Genomic DNA, 16,331 nt, shown 5'->3' with positions numbered 1-16,331 from the left:
CACGGTGAGACAGGAGCAGGCGGGCGGGGGCGGCGAGGCGCGGCCTGCGGGGGCGGGCGGGGCGGTCGCGGCCGAGCACCCGCTAGGGCGGGGGACAGGGAGCAGAGGGAGTCTGGCGGCGATTCCCGGTCTGGCCGCCGACTCCGAGCAGGTTGTTGTGAGCTCGCGGCTGCGCCGGGCCCCCCGCGGCCGACCGGTAGGGCGGCGCGTCCTCTCTCCCTCCCTCTCTCCTTCCCTCCTTTCTTGTCCCTTTCTCGTGCCGTCCCTCCGCCAGGACCTGTCAGCCCGGGAGCTGTTTCACTGCCCTGCAGCCCCTTGCCAGTCGCAGCAGACGCGCTGTCCGCCCCGACAGCCACGGGCCGTGCGCTGGAGGCCATGCTGGCTATGAGCCGGCACCGCGGCTGGCAGCCCCCAGCCACGAACCGAGGGTGAGAACACACACTGATGGAGGTGGAGCCGCTCAGCCTGGACAGAACCTGAACATATTCCTGGGCTTGTAGCTTTTGATTCTAAGTGTGTGTTAAAGAATGCTGAAGGGTACAGTCAGAAACGTAGGCACCGCCGTGTTTTTTGTCGACCTGTAGCGTTGTCACGCTGTTCTCCGTCCTTTCTGTACGTGTCATGGTTTTGGATAACAGACAGTTCATCTGTAGTGCCTGCGGATAGGTGTCAAACCCCATGGAGAGAGATGGGTCTGTGTTTTGCTCTCCTGTGCTTGAAGAGGGGCTGTCATAGTTCCCTTTCAAATGTCACTTGCTTTTCAGCTCAGTCTGTTAGTTTTCACAACCTTGCACAAGTACACAAAAAGCAATCAATAATGCTCTTTTACCGTTTATTCAAGCGGTCGGCTCTGGTTAAGAAGAAAATGGCAAGTGTGCTGTCTTTCTTTCTTGGTGGATAGAATACGTGCTTCTGCTAGTATGTCTAGTCTGGGGATCAGCTTTATCATTATCCATGTATTGCATCCCCATTTTGCTGTCTTGTCTGATATTGCTAGTACGTTGATACAGCTTTTCCGTAACTTTGCTTTGGTTTTTAAGGCACTTTTTTTTTTCCCCATACCAAGAGAAATTAGAAGCTAAACTGCTTGTTTCACAGAGAGCTCTGAAATGTGAAGTAGTTTTGGCTCTTTTGTACATAAGTATTCAGTGGCTCTATTTTATATCAGTTTAATATGTTCGTAGCTTCCAAAAGAGGGATGCAAGTTGTTGATATTGCAGTGTTTGAGTGGTGGATGCTTGTGAAAATCTGGACCTAAACCAGTTGTCTGAAGTTATTCAGTATTTCTGTGGTAGACCAATAGAAAAGAAAGCAGTTCTCTTTCCTAGTTCACTTTGCTATCAGTCAAAGGATGGGGTTTTTTCATTAGGTTGTATGAGAAAGACAAGAGTGTCCTAGATTGCTTCAGTCACCCAAGGACTAAAGCTGCATAATTCTTTCCATAATAGCTCTGTGATTTAGAATATGAACATTTTACTTGAGGATGGAAAAGACTTCAAGGATCTATTTAATTTATGTGATAAATACGTAATTTCTAATTCTTCATGTTTTAACTTCTAATTGCATTTTACTTTTGCTTACTTTCAACAGCACTTACAGTATTCTTCAGATGTGAAGAGCAGGACTGTTCGGTTCATGAATTTGAGAAGTGCAGGAACTCTGAGTGACACAAGGTAAAATGTATTTTGAGATACTCATATGAAAATATCATTTATGTATTTTAAAATTACTTATATACATGTTAAGACTACCAGGCTAATGCTGATGTGATTTAAAGGACAACTACAGTTTTATCTAAAAGCATTTTGTGTGAATTTGGGAAGTCACTTAGGAAATAATTCATGTACCTAAACGTGGGTGTCTAGCACAATTTCATGTATGTCAGGGGGTATGAAGTTTCTTCTGATACTGAGAGGGTGTGACACAGCATCTGTCAAAGGCTTCTCCCCTTCTAATGCAGCAGCTGGAGACGCAGTGAAGGATTGTGTGGGTGTCTAAAGTGGCTCTTGCCATTAAGTGCCTGAACTGCATCTTGAACCAGTACATGAATCCTGCCTGATCCTAAGGCTTTCCATTGTCCATGTCCCAAGACGTTTTTGTGGTGTCTCTCACATAAGTGGCAGAGTATATTTCAGTAACTGGCTCACAAGACACTTTTTTAGAAAACATTGTTGTGTATTATCAACTGATCTATATTAGATACTCAGTCCATGTAACTGTTGTATTGCCATACCCATTAGCAAGAACTGAGATTATTTTACTGAATTGTCTGTTGGTAGAGATACCCACCTACACACTTATTTTAAAGTTGACACTAATACAAATGGAAAAACTTATGTGATTTAATTACACTTGGTTAATTAAACTGATCTAGACTTTTTTCCACTAAAGAGGATGACAGAAGCAGTCTCACAGGTACTTACATACACCTTATATAATGGCTACAAGGATGCTTTGAGACTCTCTGAAGAAGACTTTAATTGTATGTATTAGTTCAGAAGCACACTTTAAATAGCATCTAATTACTAGGCTGTGTTGGTAATTCCAGTTGAGAAAGCAAGTGCTGTACATAAACATGGCATGTGATATTGATGTTTCTTAACTCCTTATAGCTTCAGCAAGTTTTGTAGAGCCAAATGACATATTTCTAAGCAGGAGGTGGTTTTGTCTCTGTTTGTAGAGTTCAAAACAAAGTAATCCTTGCACAAGGTCCATTTATGAAAATGCCTTTTTTGGAAATCTGTCTCACCTTACTAAAACAGGGATTAGTATATCTAAGGAAAGAAGTATATTTTCCTCAGTTAAGAGGAAAAAATTTCAAAATTCCACCGCCAGTTATAAGGTGCACTGTTATCTATATCACCTTAAGAAAAATTACTACTTGTTTTATACAGTCATTTCATGGTTACTGTTTCATCCAAGGTCATGGTCTTGGTATGTTTTTATTAAAGGGAAAATGGTGTCTTCCATGCTTTTCCTCCTAATTACGGGCTTCTATGTCATTTGTAGCTCTTTAGATGAGACCACTTATGAAAAACTGGCTGAAGAAACACTGGACTCCTTAGCAGATTTCTTTGAGGACCTGACAGATAAGCCTTTTACTCCAGAAGATTATGATGTCTCTTTAGGGGTAAGTTTTAAACATTATATTGCCACTGTAATTGTTGTTGGTTGATTTTTGTTGGTTTTTTTTTATTAGAAAGAGATTAGATTTAGATTAGTCACCTTAGTGCTGACACTTAAAATACAATTAGTACTTACAGCTTGATTGTTAAAATATGGCTCCTTTTACTGACTGGGGCAACAATTCTGGTAAAAAGCAACACATACTGTTGTATGATTTGAGGATTTAAAATGTTTCATATATAGGGAAAGGCATAATATAGAATAAGTGAACACAAGAGGAGGTGGAAACTGGTTTCTAATTTCTATAGACAGTAGACTATAAATTTTTCTAAACAGGCATAGACATCTGACATAGCAATGAGTTCCCTTCTGGCGAATACTAGGACAAGCCTACATGGCATAGTACATTTACATAATGTGTAACTGTTAGAGCAGTTTCTTTGATTGCCCCGAATACTGAGAAGTAGCATTTGTCTTGACCAAATAGAGTATGTTTGTCTTAGCTTTACTGATGACAGCCTATGGTGGAGAGAAGCAACAAGATAATGCAGTGTTGGGGTAAGTGGTTGCAGAAGAGAGACCAGAGCGTAAATGGGGAGAAGGCTGCTGTCACAGGAGACATTGGGTGGCTGCTGTCCTGATAACTGGAGACTTCAGTAGGTCAGCCACCCAAATTCTTTTACAGAAATGATGGACTCAGATTAGAAATGTCTATTTTATTTGTATAGGGAATTTTTTAGTTTTTATATGAGTTCAGTTCCTGAAGTGGTTTGTGTTTGTGTGTTACAGCCCTCAACATAACTTGGAGAAGTCATTACACTGCTGTCTGTAACACACGTCTTTGATTACTACATTTTTTTGAGGTCACATAACTACTACTCCTTCTTTATGTCTTACCACAAGGAGATGGCTTTCTACTGGCCCTATCAGTTAAAGTCTTATGCTCAAGGTCGTTGAAGCAGGTGGTTTGGATTGCACTGTGCAAAATAGGAAACCAAATAATTTTGAACTTGCTTCTATGTAGCTTTGTCATCGTAATGTTCTTTTTTTGTTTCTGATAACTAGGATATAAAATAACATATTGTTAGTAGCATTCTGTTTAGCAAATACTGTTTGTTGCTTTAAGTATGTAGCTAATGTTACAGCTAATTGCTTTCCTGGTAAAAAGTATTTTTTAACCACTACTCTTCAGTATGTTTTAGGATATCAGCACCTATTAGCATGATGTAAAGAGCTTAGGGCAAAAATTAGTAAAAAGATTAAAATTTGCCTATTTAATAGACACCTCATTAAGGTGAAGGTGATGAGTCATTTTATGTAATAATTTTTTTCTCCATCCACTGTATGGTGGATTTTGTTTGACATTGACTCATTGTGAGGTTAAAAAGGTAATATTTTTACATGGTAATTTTTACCAGTGGTCCTTTGTTGCATAGACTGTTTAATGCAATTAATAATGTGCTGTCGTTTCTGTTAAGAGCAGAAGTTTTAAGTGGTCCCAGCTTGTAATTCCAAACAAACAAGACTGTTGCTACAGGAAGCCACAAGGTGGCAATCGTGATAAAGGTCTGTTGTGCCTGTCCATTATGGTGAACTTGATTTCTTCATGTCCAGGGGGAAAAAATCTCTTTCAAAGAATATTCTTGTTACCAAGAACATTCACTCAGGAGTACAAAACACATACAGCAATATTTCTTAACATATGGTAAAAGTATCTTGCAATTTAAGTTATTAAAAATTCAAATTGTATTTTCTAGTATTTCAGAAGTATTGAAAAATGTATGGGAAAATGTTTTCAACACAACAGTAGAAGTTAACCTTTGTTTATTTTGCAATGACAGAGCAACAGTACTCTCTAAGAGCTGACACACAATGTAGTCAGTACTATAAATTTTTGTTAACTCTTTGAAAACCTATTTAATTAGAGTGTTTCTGTAGCATAAAGGATACTATCATGGTGAATACTTAATATGGCACTAAAGAACACATAGAAGAATAGTGAAACCTGTATATAGCTACTCAGGCTTAATCCTTCATCCTCCTCTTATTGTGCTGTATCTCTACAACTCTGAGACCCCTGAGATATGGAAAAGTTTAAATTCTGACAGCCAAAGAAATAGCTTGTTCACATCCTTCTCTGCAGAATACTGATATCCAATAAATAAACTGGAAGGACAACCTGATGGCAGTATGAACCAGGAGAGCCTTTTATTTTTGTTGTACTGATCACAGCCATAAATCACTTAACAAGCAGAGAAGCAGCCTGTTCTCAGATTCCGAGAGTATTGTTTTGTGGCTGGTGATCCTTGAGATAAGTTAGAAACCAGTAACACTGAGTTACTTTGTGGGAGAAGGAAACTTTGAGCTGCTGCCTGTGCTACAGAGTAGCAGGCAGTAGATACTCTTATATGAAAATATTTTTTTCCCTCATAGTAAGTACTTACACATAGCAAATAGTCCTAGCAGTTGACTGTAGCTCTAGCAGTATCTTCTTACTAAAGCATGAAAAGCATGATTCCCTTAAAGAAGCTTTATTGTGCTGTGGGGCCTGAAGCATTTTAGACACTGCAAATTAAATATGACTAGGCTATTATCTAAATCATCACACTCCATTCTGTAGAAATGTTTCCCTTTTCAACTAGAGTAATTCAGACAATCTGTAAATTAACTGTAGTCCAAGTAGTGTTGTTTTTTTACTTTTAAAGTTGGAACAGAAAATATTTTTCTCAGTTGGGAGAAATGTGAATCAATGTTGTCAGTAAGAAATGTGAGCAAGGAAGAGAAAAGAAATGCTCACTAGGATAATGGTCTAAAGGTGGAATAACTAAAACAAAACCGGAAGACCTCATGGAGTTTAGAATTGGAACATTTTTGAGGTATGAATCAGAATTACTGAGAAAAAATTGTGTTTATTCCCTGCGAAACTGTTACAGTTACTTAAGAAAAGTAAGGTAAAATTACATGGCTCTGAAATCCTGCAATGACACATAAAGCTTCCTGACTTGTAACCACACCAGTTCTGCATTGTTCATGAATAGAAAAAAGTTGTTATTGGATGATGTTTTAATTGTTGCAAAATGAACTAATGGTCCTTTCAAGATGCCAAGTCAAAGCCCAAGAGTGTCATTTACGTAGTGCTGTTGTGAATGGTACAAACTAAAATCAAACTGACCAGACAGTTTAAAATGTAGATCAGACTCAAAGATATGCAGCTTGTGCTAGGTATTAAGACAAGTTATGAATACCTAATGATCATTTTTCCAAGCTATTACTGTTTAGGAAATAGTTGAGAATGTGATACAGATATGTTAAATTTCTGCCACTGCAGATGAAGTAATTGTTCTCAAATTAACAGAATGCAAATATTTATTTCTCACTTTTCTTTATCTTTTAAGAGTGGAGTACTAACAGTTAAATTAGGTGGTGACATGGGAACATATGTTATCAATAAGCAAACACCAAACCGTCAGATTTGGCTGTCCTCACCCACTAGGTAAGTTATGTGCTAGTTATGAACGTAATGTCTGCAGACTGAGTGGAAATGTACTTCCTTGTTTTTATAGCATGGCATGGATCATGTCATATCCTTTTCATAAGTAATCCTTTAGGTCTGTATATTCTCAAAACATGATATAATCTAGATGTTCAATTGTGATTTGCTGTAGAGGTTTGGGGTGCACTGCAGTACACTGACATACCTAAATTAATGCAGGAAATGTGTAATGCAGAATTTTCATAGACTGTTCCGGTCCTAAACCACTGTCTACAGGACTATAACCTACTTACAGAAAAAATACACAGCAATGATTAAAAAAGCCCAAACAAACAAAGCTTCTGTTGGAAAAAGACTGATGATGATGTTATGATCTAAACCTTTCTTTGTATTTAAACAGGGTGGCTCCTTCCCTTTTAAGCTTGAGGGATTTCCTGCTTTATATGTTTGTACTCACACTGTTTGTTTTTGTCAAGCATCTGCACTTCAAGGGAGCCCTAGCTAGCTGCTTCCTCTGGCCTTCTCTAACGCTGTGCTTTGATCCGTTCCAGGTTTTCTGATTGGTTTCAGCATGGAGGGCAACCAGATAAGTGAGAAAACATTGTAGCTGTGTCATCCACCCACCCCCCCCCCAAGTTTTTATTCTTTGCCACTATCCCTGGAAAAGAACTGAGGGAGTTGGTCAGTGTTACTGGTGAAGGAAGCAGTTTATAAGATTTTTGTATCACTAACACAAAGGTTTCAGTATTTATGAAAAACGAAATTCAGATAATTTCTGTCTGTTTGGAGCCAGCTCTAGTTGATCTAATACTGATGTGCTCCAGCATATGGAATATGGAGTGTTTGAAAAACTTTTCCTTTTTTTTTTTGTTTGTTTGTCTGTTTGTTTGTTGTGGGTTTTGGGAGTTTTCGTTCTGTGTGTATGGTTTTGTTTGTTTTGATTGCTCCAGTAGTGAATAAAAATACACAAGAGACCTACTTGAAAAGTCTCTGATGGTATTTTTCACCATGATGAAAAATTATTCACCTAAAAACATTAAGTTTTGTACTCTGTTAGCTGATATTATGGTAAACAGTGGTATTTCCTGAAATATGATGCTATATGTTCACTTGCTTCCTCACTTCTGAAAGGCAACTCCAGCAAATACTGTATGATCTGGACTGACATCCTCCCAGCTGCAATATGCTGGGAAGTGAAAGAAGCAAATGTTGCTGTCAGTAATCACTTGCATTGAAGGTTTTGGGGCATTTGTACAGTAAATGTTGTTCTTGAGTCTTTAAGAACATATCCCAAGGGAGACGAATTCTTAAGATGTGTAAGAGATGTTTTCTTGGAATTTTTTTTTAACCTTCTGTTTGGTATTGTGCATCTACACATCAAAGTAAAAAGTTTACTTAGTTGACAATTACAAATAAGAGCTGTGAGGGGATGTGTGCAACCTGCCAGCAGTGTGACTACAGTAATTTCATGTAGCTCCTTTGACTGAAAAGACTTTTCAAACTTATATAGTATCATCTTAATGTGATATTTTAATTCTTCTCTCTTACTGTTTAAAAGGGTATGCAGATTTTCCATAAGAAATACATTTAGTCTGTATTTAATTTAGTAGGCATTTCATAGAGTTCACAGGATCTTTGCCTTAATTATTAATTTTAAATTTAAAAGTCACATTTGTACAGCATTTTGGAGGTTCAGAGAACTATGGAGGTGTTTCATATGCTACCAGTATCACCAATATTTACTGCATAACATTTAAAACCATTTCAGATAACGTACATATTTCTTTGTTATTGATTAAATGGTCTGTCTTAGGCTGAGTTTCATGGATAACTGGATCCCATTCTGTCATTCTCTAGGTACAGGACAGTATAAACATACGCTTGTACCACAAAGGCTAAGAAATGAGAAATGCACGGTAAAGTAACTGGAGCACATAATCTTGATTCCAAACAGTTACCAGTTCTGATACAGCCAGGGAGATTTCAATGAAAGTGATTTCGATTTGTGCTTCTGTTTATGACTTCTCATACTGTGATTAGTGGTTGGAAAGTTCTTCATTTGGCTCTTGGGAGTAATTCAGAATATTGAGGTTCAGGGTAGTGTTTATGTTTGTAGAGAATCTGCAGGTTGTTCTCATATATATATATATATATATAGGATAGTCTGTTTTCTGCCAGACCTTGTATGTTGACTGTCTGAGTTCAAGGACATATTATTGTACAAGATATGTTTATCATCTGGTTTATTCCAGATGAAGCTTTCATTCCTATTTTCTTGGTTTCGTTGACATTAACAGTAGTGAGTACCTTTCAGTCATTGTCCTATTTCACATGTGGAGAATTGGGTGGATAGAAAGGTCTGGAATGGAATGCAGCTGTTCAAGTTTCTTTCTTGATACTTAATGTAGGCCTGAAAAAATCAAGCCAGCAACAATATGATAAAACAGAAGAAAATAGCATTTTAGGTACAAGTCTGCCACATGCCAATATATTTGCTTTCAGCTGGTAAATTATTTTGTTACATCTAAAAAGAAAGTGAAAATGGTGATCTTTGTTCTGCTGTGGTTAGAATATCTGCATGTGACTGGAGCAGAAACTAATCAGTGGCATTAATTCAGCATTATAAATATCCCTTGTGATATTTGTGTGCAAGAAAGTCATTTGAATGAGGGAAGAAGGGGGTAAAGGAAGAAATTGTGGGGAAATCAGTGCCAAAAGCAAGAAAGGAAAGAGGTTGTCTCCACTGGGAGTGACTGATGTATCTTGTCACCTTTCACGTATATCTGTTTGATGGCTCAGTAGTTCCTGACATACCTGGCATTTTCTGCTTTACTTCCCCAGACTGTCCACCAGTCATTCCCAATGCTGTCTGTTCCTTTTCCCGGGCACTCTCTGGCATACATTATAAATACAGGTTTCCAGCAAGTCTTCTTGAATAATCTGTATTTACACAGTGTATGATGTTTTTGGTTTTGTTATTTTTCTAGTGGGCCCAAGCGCTATGACTGGACTGGACGGAATTGGGTGTATTCTCATGACCGAGTATCCCTTCATGAACTACTATCAAAAGAATTTTCAACAGCATTAAAAACTAAATTGGATTTATCCTGTTTAATATATTCTGGGAAAGAAGATACTTGATGACATTCTACCTCATGGAAGTTTAAAGACTATAACATCAAGCAAAGCCCTTTCTTGGTTTCTCAAGTACAAGAGCTTAATTTTGTTGGGTTTTTTGGCATCAGTATGTTGTGCAACAAAAATGAAAATAATATATTTTTGGTCTAGTGTTCAGTCTTTCAGTTTCTGTACTGCTGTTTGAATATGTGTCCATGTAGTACAGGTGGTTGAGGTCACCCTTCCTTGTCACTTCATTCCTTGCTTTCTCTTTGCAGAAGTAAGTCATAAATTCTTACTGTCTGTAGTCTTGTTTGGATATACGGACTGACCCACCTGGTGACTTCCAACCAGCACACAAACACTAAACTTCTTTTGGTGAAACATTCACCAAAACCAAGAAATGCCTGTAAGTTGCATTGGCATAAGTTGTGGTACTGTGAATGCATTGCATTAAAATTTGTGTCTATTTCAAGTAACACATCACAGTCAAATTGAACATGTCATAATACATGTAATGACATTTTTTTCTCTTAGTATTGCAGAACTTGCTATTTTCTCCAAATTCTAAATTCTACTTTGTTTCATATTAGGATTTTTTTTGTTTTGAGCTAACCTTTAAATTACTTAGAGGTCTATGTGGTGTAACAGTTCGTTTGGATACATTCGTTTGGAATAAAGACAAGTGCCAGAAATATTCAAACACACAAAATATCTTTTATTACAGTGAGAATAATAATAATAGTAATCAACTTAGCAAGAGGAATCAAAAACTAAAAAAAAAAGGAATACAAAATAACTACCTTATCGGGTGACATTAAAACAAATACTACGAACAGCATTTAATACAGTATTAACTAGTGAAAAAAGAGGGGGTTAAAGGGATACCAAAAAAGGGATCTTAACATAATATTATGGATAACTATTAACACAATATTGGTTAGTAAAAAGGGAAATTAAAGGGAAATATTATGAACATAAAAGAGGAATTAAAGGGAAACTAAAGGGATATTAAAAAGTTTGTTCTCTCAGTTGCTTCCTATTAATAAACTCTGCTTACCCACACAGACAGGCCAGGGCTGTCAGGATCTGCAGCAGCTGGTTGGTACCCATGCTTAGTGGGCATCCCCGTGGAGCAACACAGTCTCGGTGGTAGGATGAGTATTGCTCAGCTCAGCAGCCCCGACACCCCATTTTTATCAGTTCCACATTACACTATGTAGGGCCAGTACACAGTATAAGGTGATGCCTGAATGGCAGCCAAACACTGCCTAATCATTACCTAATGGCAACAGTCTGTGCATGCCGTACCTGTGGGGCAAGGGGCCAGCGACCCCTGCCCACATAATCTTCCTCCCATCATCATCTTTCTCACCCCTATGTATGACCTCTACCATTGTGTTTCAAGGGTAGATGTATCTGTCTTGCAATATGTAGCAAAACCAAAGAAGAACTCAGCTCTGATAACAGGGGATATCATGCTGACTTGCTAAAAAGCACAATGGACCTTACAATTAGCTTGTGCCATTAAGTTACATTGTACCATACTCTAGCTGGTTTCACATCCTAATATGATTTCTTTCTCACTCCTCTATGCTCCATTGATCATCCAGTTCAAAAGTAGCCCCCTTACATGTGGCTGAATGTATCTTATGGAACTGGAAAGGCCAGTATGTGATATATGGGCAGCAATATATCTGCAAATGTTTCATTCTGTCACTGTGCATTTCTGTTTTTCTACCTTTATGTTCTTCAAAGAGTAAAAATGCATACCATTTTTTTTAGTTGAGCAAAATTAAGATCGTGGTAGCAAAAATTTGAGCTAATTTTGTTCTGTTGCATTTCTTTAGTAAGTGGTCTTAGATTATCTTTTTATCACCATGATACAGGGCTCCCCTTGGCACTGTGCTGAGGCAGAAATTTCTTAGAACCGAATATGGTATTTAGGCTGATGAAGCTGTCTTCATCAGTCTGTTAAAAATGTGAAGGAAATAAATCATATACTCCAGATCTTAAAACAAAAACATTCAAAAGAAATCATAAACTGCAAGAACACTTCATCATTTGCACTATTATATTATTACCACTTCTGTGTTTTAATTGCCTATAAAATGGAAGGACAAAGTGTTGACTAATGCATGAGGAAACAATTGCACCGTATTCGGGTAAATTGTATGAGATTTTCAGTGCAAGCTGTTTTCTTTTGGTTCCTCTGATGCTGTGGTTAGTTTTGAATGATTCTCTGGCTAGCTTTAACAGGTAGGATTGATTTTGTCACCGAAAAGCAATAGCTATAAATACTGTCACCCATTATTTTCCTTTAGAGTATAAGCATTGTTACCTGCTATTTCCCACTGCTAAATAGAGTACGATTTCACTGGAAGTAGCTCTTGGTTAATTGTGCATGCTGTTTGCATGTTTTTCAGTCAAAGCAAATTTCAGCTTTACTGGATGAGGTAAATACAATGACTCTCAACTCTCATAAGTAGAAGAGTAAAAGATGGTCCTTTTTAAAAAAAAAGCAAAGGAAAGGTAAAAACAGAAGATTTTTTGCTATTCTGAATTTAGAACACTGAAAATAGGGAAATATGGGGGATTTCATGTGTTTACTTTTATAGTATTAAGATCAATCTCCTGGTAGTTCAGATAGCCATTTAAACACATTTGTGTAGATGCTGATGACTGGATATTTGAATTGAGGATACTTCCTCCTGGTTATTTCTTTGCCTGCTCACATTTAATTAGCTTGTGTAATTATTTTTTTCCAATTGACTTTTCCAAAAATTATTTTCTTAAGTAATTTGCGTGCAACATCATCACCAACGTACCTCTGATTTATATTTGGAGGTTCATTCTCCATTCCCTTATATCTCATGCAAATGTTTTTACCAAAATAAAGTTGCACATAGAATCCTTAATTCATTACGTAAAGGTGTGAATTGAGGATGTAATGATAAGGCTAAAGACCACAGACATGCATATTGGTTTGAATTCTTTCTTAAAACACTGGAAAGGTTCTGTGCAAATTTGGCCCGTCAGGGTGGATTCTGTAGGAGCACTTCAGGTTTCACAGTTGACATGCCTTGCCCTTCATCTGTAATACTACTGCTATTTATGCAAACAGTTTCCTGGTTTTAGGTATGTGGGTAACAAATGGATTTAATCTTAACTGGTGAAGATAAATATCGTCAGCACATTAGAATGAGTTTTATCTTGGTGTATAAAATGAATCATAGGATGTGACTCATTTTTTGCTTTAATACTTGCATCAAATTGTAAGTAAGGACAAAGACTCCCATGAACTGTCACACTTGGACAGTGGAGGCACAGAATGATCTCTGATCATAATGTCAGACCTTGCCTATTGCCCCAAGACAAATAATGCTTCCATACTATTTTTTACTTCTGTAACTTACTAGAATAAGAAAATTGTTGTATGGTTCCCCACCTGACATCATGTTAATAGTTTCTTGCCTCACCTCTCCCAAAAGTAGCCGAAGGAAAATCTTTTCATACAGACCATGAACAGACAGTATCAATAACAACCATTGTGTTATGGGCATTACTTTTTTCCCACAAGACTGTTGCTCCATCATCAGTGAAGGAGAGCATACAGGCTGCTCTGGAAAGATGACTATTGGCATCTGTAGCTTTACTGGATGCACAAGCTCAGCACAGAAACTGCAGTGTGTTGTTCTTTTAGCTATATAAGAGTTTTCACCAACAGCTAATCTGATTATTGGTTTTTTTCTGCTTTTGGCGTGCTGTCTGCAAGACCTAGCATGTCTGGACTTCATTTAAAATTCATTGCTTCCTCTCTGCCGAGGAATTCTTTGGAAGTCTCAGTTCATTCATGTAGTCAAGCTTCCAGCAATTGCATACAGTCTGTATTCGTTGAGAAATGCCACATTTGGTTGCCAGGAGTTATGTGCCTAAATGTTTGTGTGGTGTTTGTTGATTCCTTTCCACTTATGGTAGTTTTTAAGAAAATGTTGCCTCTTCCCTGCAAGACTGTTCTTTGTGATAAAATCACTCCATCTTATTTCCTAAAAATTCCCAGTGTCTTTTGGCAGCCTCAAAAAATGGGAAAAAGACCTGTACTGAAGAGGAGTTAGCAGAATAAGAGAAAGGAGGGTTGCAGGGAGCTTTGTGTTTGATTTCTTTTAGCTTCTGGTTAATGGTTGAACTCTGTGATTGTGCTAACCAGCTCTGTAATGTGTGGGAGTCCTGGGAAGGAAGGCGGAGGCTTGTCAAAATACCTGGAAGAGCATTCAAAATAGAAAAGGAAGCATGGGAGGGGCAGAAGCAGAGGCTATCAGGAAGAGATTAACCTTGCCCAAGGGCTGATGTCATTGGCAGGGCAAGGAGAGACTAGGGGCAAGCTGCTTCATGTCCTGGCCCCTTAGGGAATGAATGGTGTTTTAAATTTACTCCACACCACTACTTATAATTGTAACCAATCAAACATTCCAGTCCATTTTGCTATTGACTTGCTGTTTAGTTTTTTTTTTTTAATTCCTCTTTAAAGGTAAGAAGAAATTGACTGGAGTTACATCTATCCCAAATTGTCTTTTATGTAAATTGTACTGTTGGCAGTTGTAGAACAAAGATAAGGTTAATGGCCTATACTGAGGGAGATGATCAATGGAGACTGCTTTGCTGGGGGGTAGAATAAACAGAGCTATGAACAATAGAAGTTTTTTACACAGTTACTAATTACAAACTTTTTTTGGAGTTCAGGTTAAGGAAAGACAGACAAGTTTAGAAAAGGAAACAACAGATGTTTAGAACAAGCCATATAATGTTGCTGCCCTCTCCAGTTTGCTGAATTGATTTAGGAATTGTTTGTGTCATGGTAGTTATGTGATCAATACTCAGTTGCAATGAGTAATTTTGTAAGCATTGTTACTTTCCAGATGTAGACTCTTCTGCTAGCCATGAATGTTCTCTACTGTTATACTAAAAAAAAAAAAAAAACAGTAATATATTAAATGTGACAATAGTCTTACTCCGTTTAACAAGGATTTTAGAAGCGTTAACCTAACATCCACTGTTACAAAGGTAGCTTCAGAAAAAGGAAGACATTTGGAGAACTAACAGATGAAGTTTTTAAACATTCATTAATGAAACAAGACACCCAGCACTGTGTAAACCAAGTGATCTGACACATACCTGGAAGTAAGACTAAATTTCCACTCCTTGTGCCTAGATTCTGCCTGAATGCAATATTGTATTACGTACTCATCTCTGAGCCTGTCACTGACTGAAAACATCAAGTTAATGAATTAGCCCTGAATTAGTCTTCCGGCCCCTCTCCCCCCACGTGATTTTTGCTGTTTGGGGCTTTTAGATTGAGAGAGTCACTTGAAGACTGCTCTATGCACATACATGTTAATTATTAACTATATCTACAAGCAGGCTTTTTTCATACAATGTCTGAATGCAGTTTCATATTTGCTGTCAATAAAACAGGCTCTTTCAGTGCCTCCTTCCGAAGTCCAGAAGCTGCATGACGAATACTGTTTGCCTTCGTTATCTAACTTTCTGTATGAGGCATACTGCATTAAGTACACTTATTAGGAAGAAATTTATCTGAATTAGAAACGCTGTGGGAATCCAAAATATTTAGGATCTGTTGAAAAATCATCTGCCCTTTCTCACCCACAACTAACAAGAAGTCAGAAAACTTGTAAGTAGATTCTGTTTCACAGGCCTGAAGCCAGGGATTGCACTGTTTAATTTTAGAGGGGCTTGCAAGGGGTTTAACTGTCTGCCAGATAAGAGAGCAGATAAGGAATTCCTGGTGACTTTAGTGCTTTACAATGCAGAAGAAATACGACTCCAAAGAATCCTGCCAGGGCTGTTTGGTCTTGTCTTTTTCATCTCAGCTGCAGGACAGCACTGATGCTGGAAAGCTGATACCTGTGGAATGCCAGCCTGAAGTGCAGTTCCTTTTGGTATGTTACAGTTTCAGGAACATATTGATAGAACTGTAGTAACACGAGGTGTTCCGGCCTGGAACTGGAGCTGCTCTGCCTTCTGCTAACCTTGGGTGTTTCAGCTGAGAGTGATGATATGAACACAGAGCTCTGCCGAATACACCATTTAAACGGCGCGCAGCTCTTCTCTGATAAAAAGGGCAGGGAGAAACAGATTGAGAGGCAGTGTGGAACACTGCACCATGGCGTCTCAGAGGTCTTCCCGTTAGAAAGGTTCAGATGGGCAGTGATTCCAAGTTCCAAACAAAACATTGATGTAAACGGAAAACACATCCAGGTTCTAGGCTGGGTGACGGTGCACCTCGCCGGCGGCAGCGGCGACGGGGCTCCGCTGGGCCCGCCCGCAGGTCGGTTCTGTGCCCCGGGCCCGTCCCAGGACCTCCTCGGGCAGAGCCGGAGACCAGACCCGGGGGGCACAGCCGGGGTCTCCTCCCGAGAAACGTGACAGGCAGGGAAAAGCCGGGGGGCGGGGCAGGCTGGCCGCGGTGACTCAGCGGCGCGGAGCACCGGGCTGCGACCGGTATTTCCTGTTCCCTCGCCGCCGCCGCGGGTGTCGGTGTGTGCGGGCGTGGGCCGGGGGCAGCCGGGCGAAGGTT

The 16,331-nt window shown here is 38.8% G+C and overlaps 1 protein-coding gene across 1 annotated transcript; it reads left to right on the top strand.

Annotated features, from left to right (window-relative positions):
- Positions 1-429: 429 nt before the first annotated feature.
- On the top strand, positions 430-10,215 carry FXN (frataxin). The gene is made up of 5 exons (XM_027634751.1): positions 430-450; positions 1,591-1,673; positions 3,010-3,130; positions 6,522-6,619; positions 9,607-10,215. The coding sequence occupies exons 1-5, from the start codon at positions 445-447 to the stop codon at positions 9,758-9,760; spliced, it is 462 nt and encodes a 153-aa protein (XP_027490552.1). The 5' UTR covers positions 430-444; the 3' UTR covers positions 9,761-10,215.
- Positions 10,216-16,331: the final 6,116 nt, after the last annotated feature.

This window comes from Corapipo altera, unplaced genomic scaffold (genome assembly GCF_003945725.1).
Source record: "Corapipo altera isolate COAL_440 unplaced genomic scaffold, ASM394572v1 61411, whole genome shotgun sequence".
NCBI lineage: Eukaryota > Metazoa > Chordata > Aves > Passeriformes > Pipridae > Corapipo > Corapipo altera.
Note: the sequence above shows the minus strand (reverse complement) of the source record. Positions and strands in the feature narration are given on the sequence as shown.

Excerpts from the sequence above, each read along its gene's own strand:
- FXN (XM_027634751.1), top strand. Across the intron at positions 1,674-3,009 it reads GGAACTCTGAGTGACACAAG|CTCTTTAGATGAGACCACTT; the intron begins GTAAAATGTATT and ends TGTCATTTGTAG. Across the intron at positions 3,131-6,521 it reads ATTATGATGTCTCTTTAGGG|AGTGGAGTACTAACAGTTAA; the intron begins GTAAGTTTTAAA and ends TTATCTTTTAAG.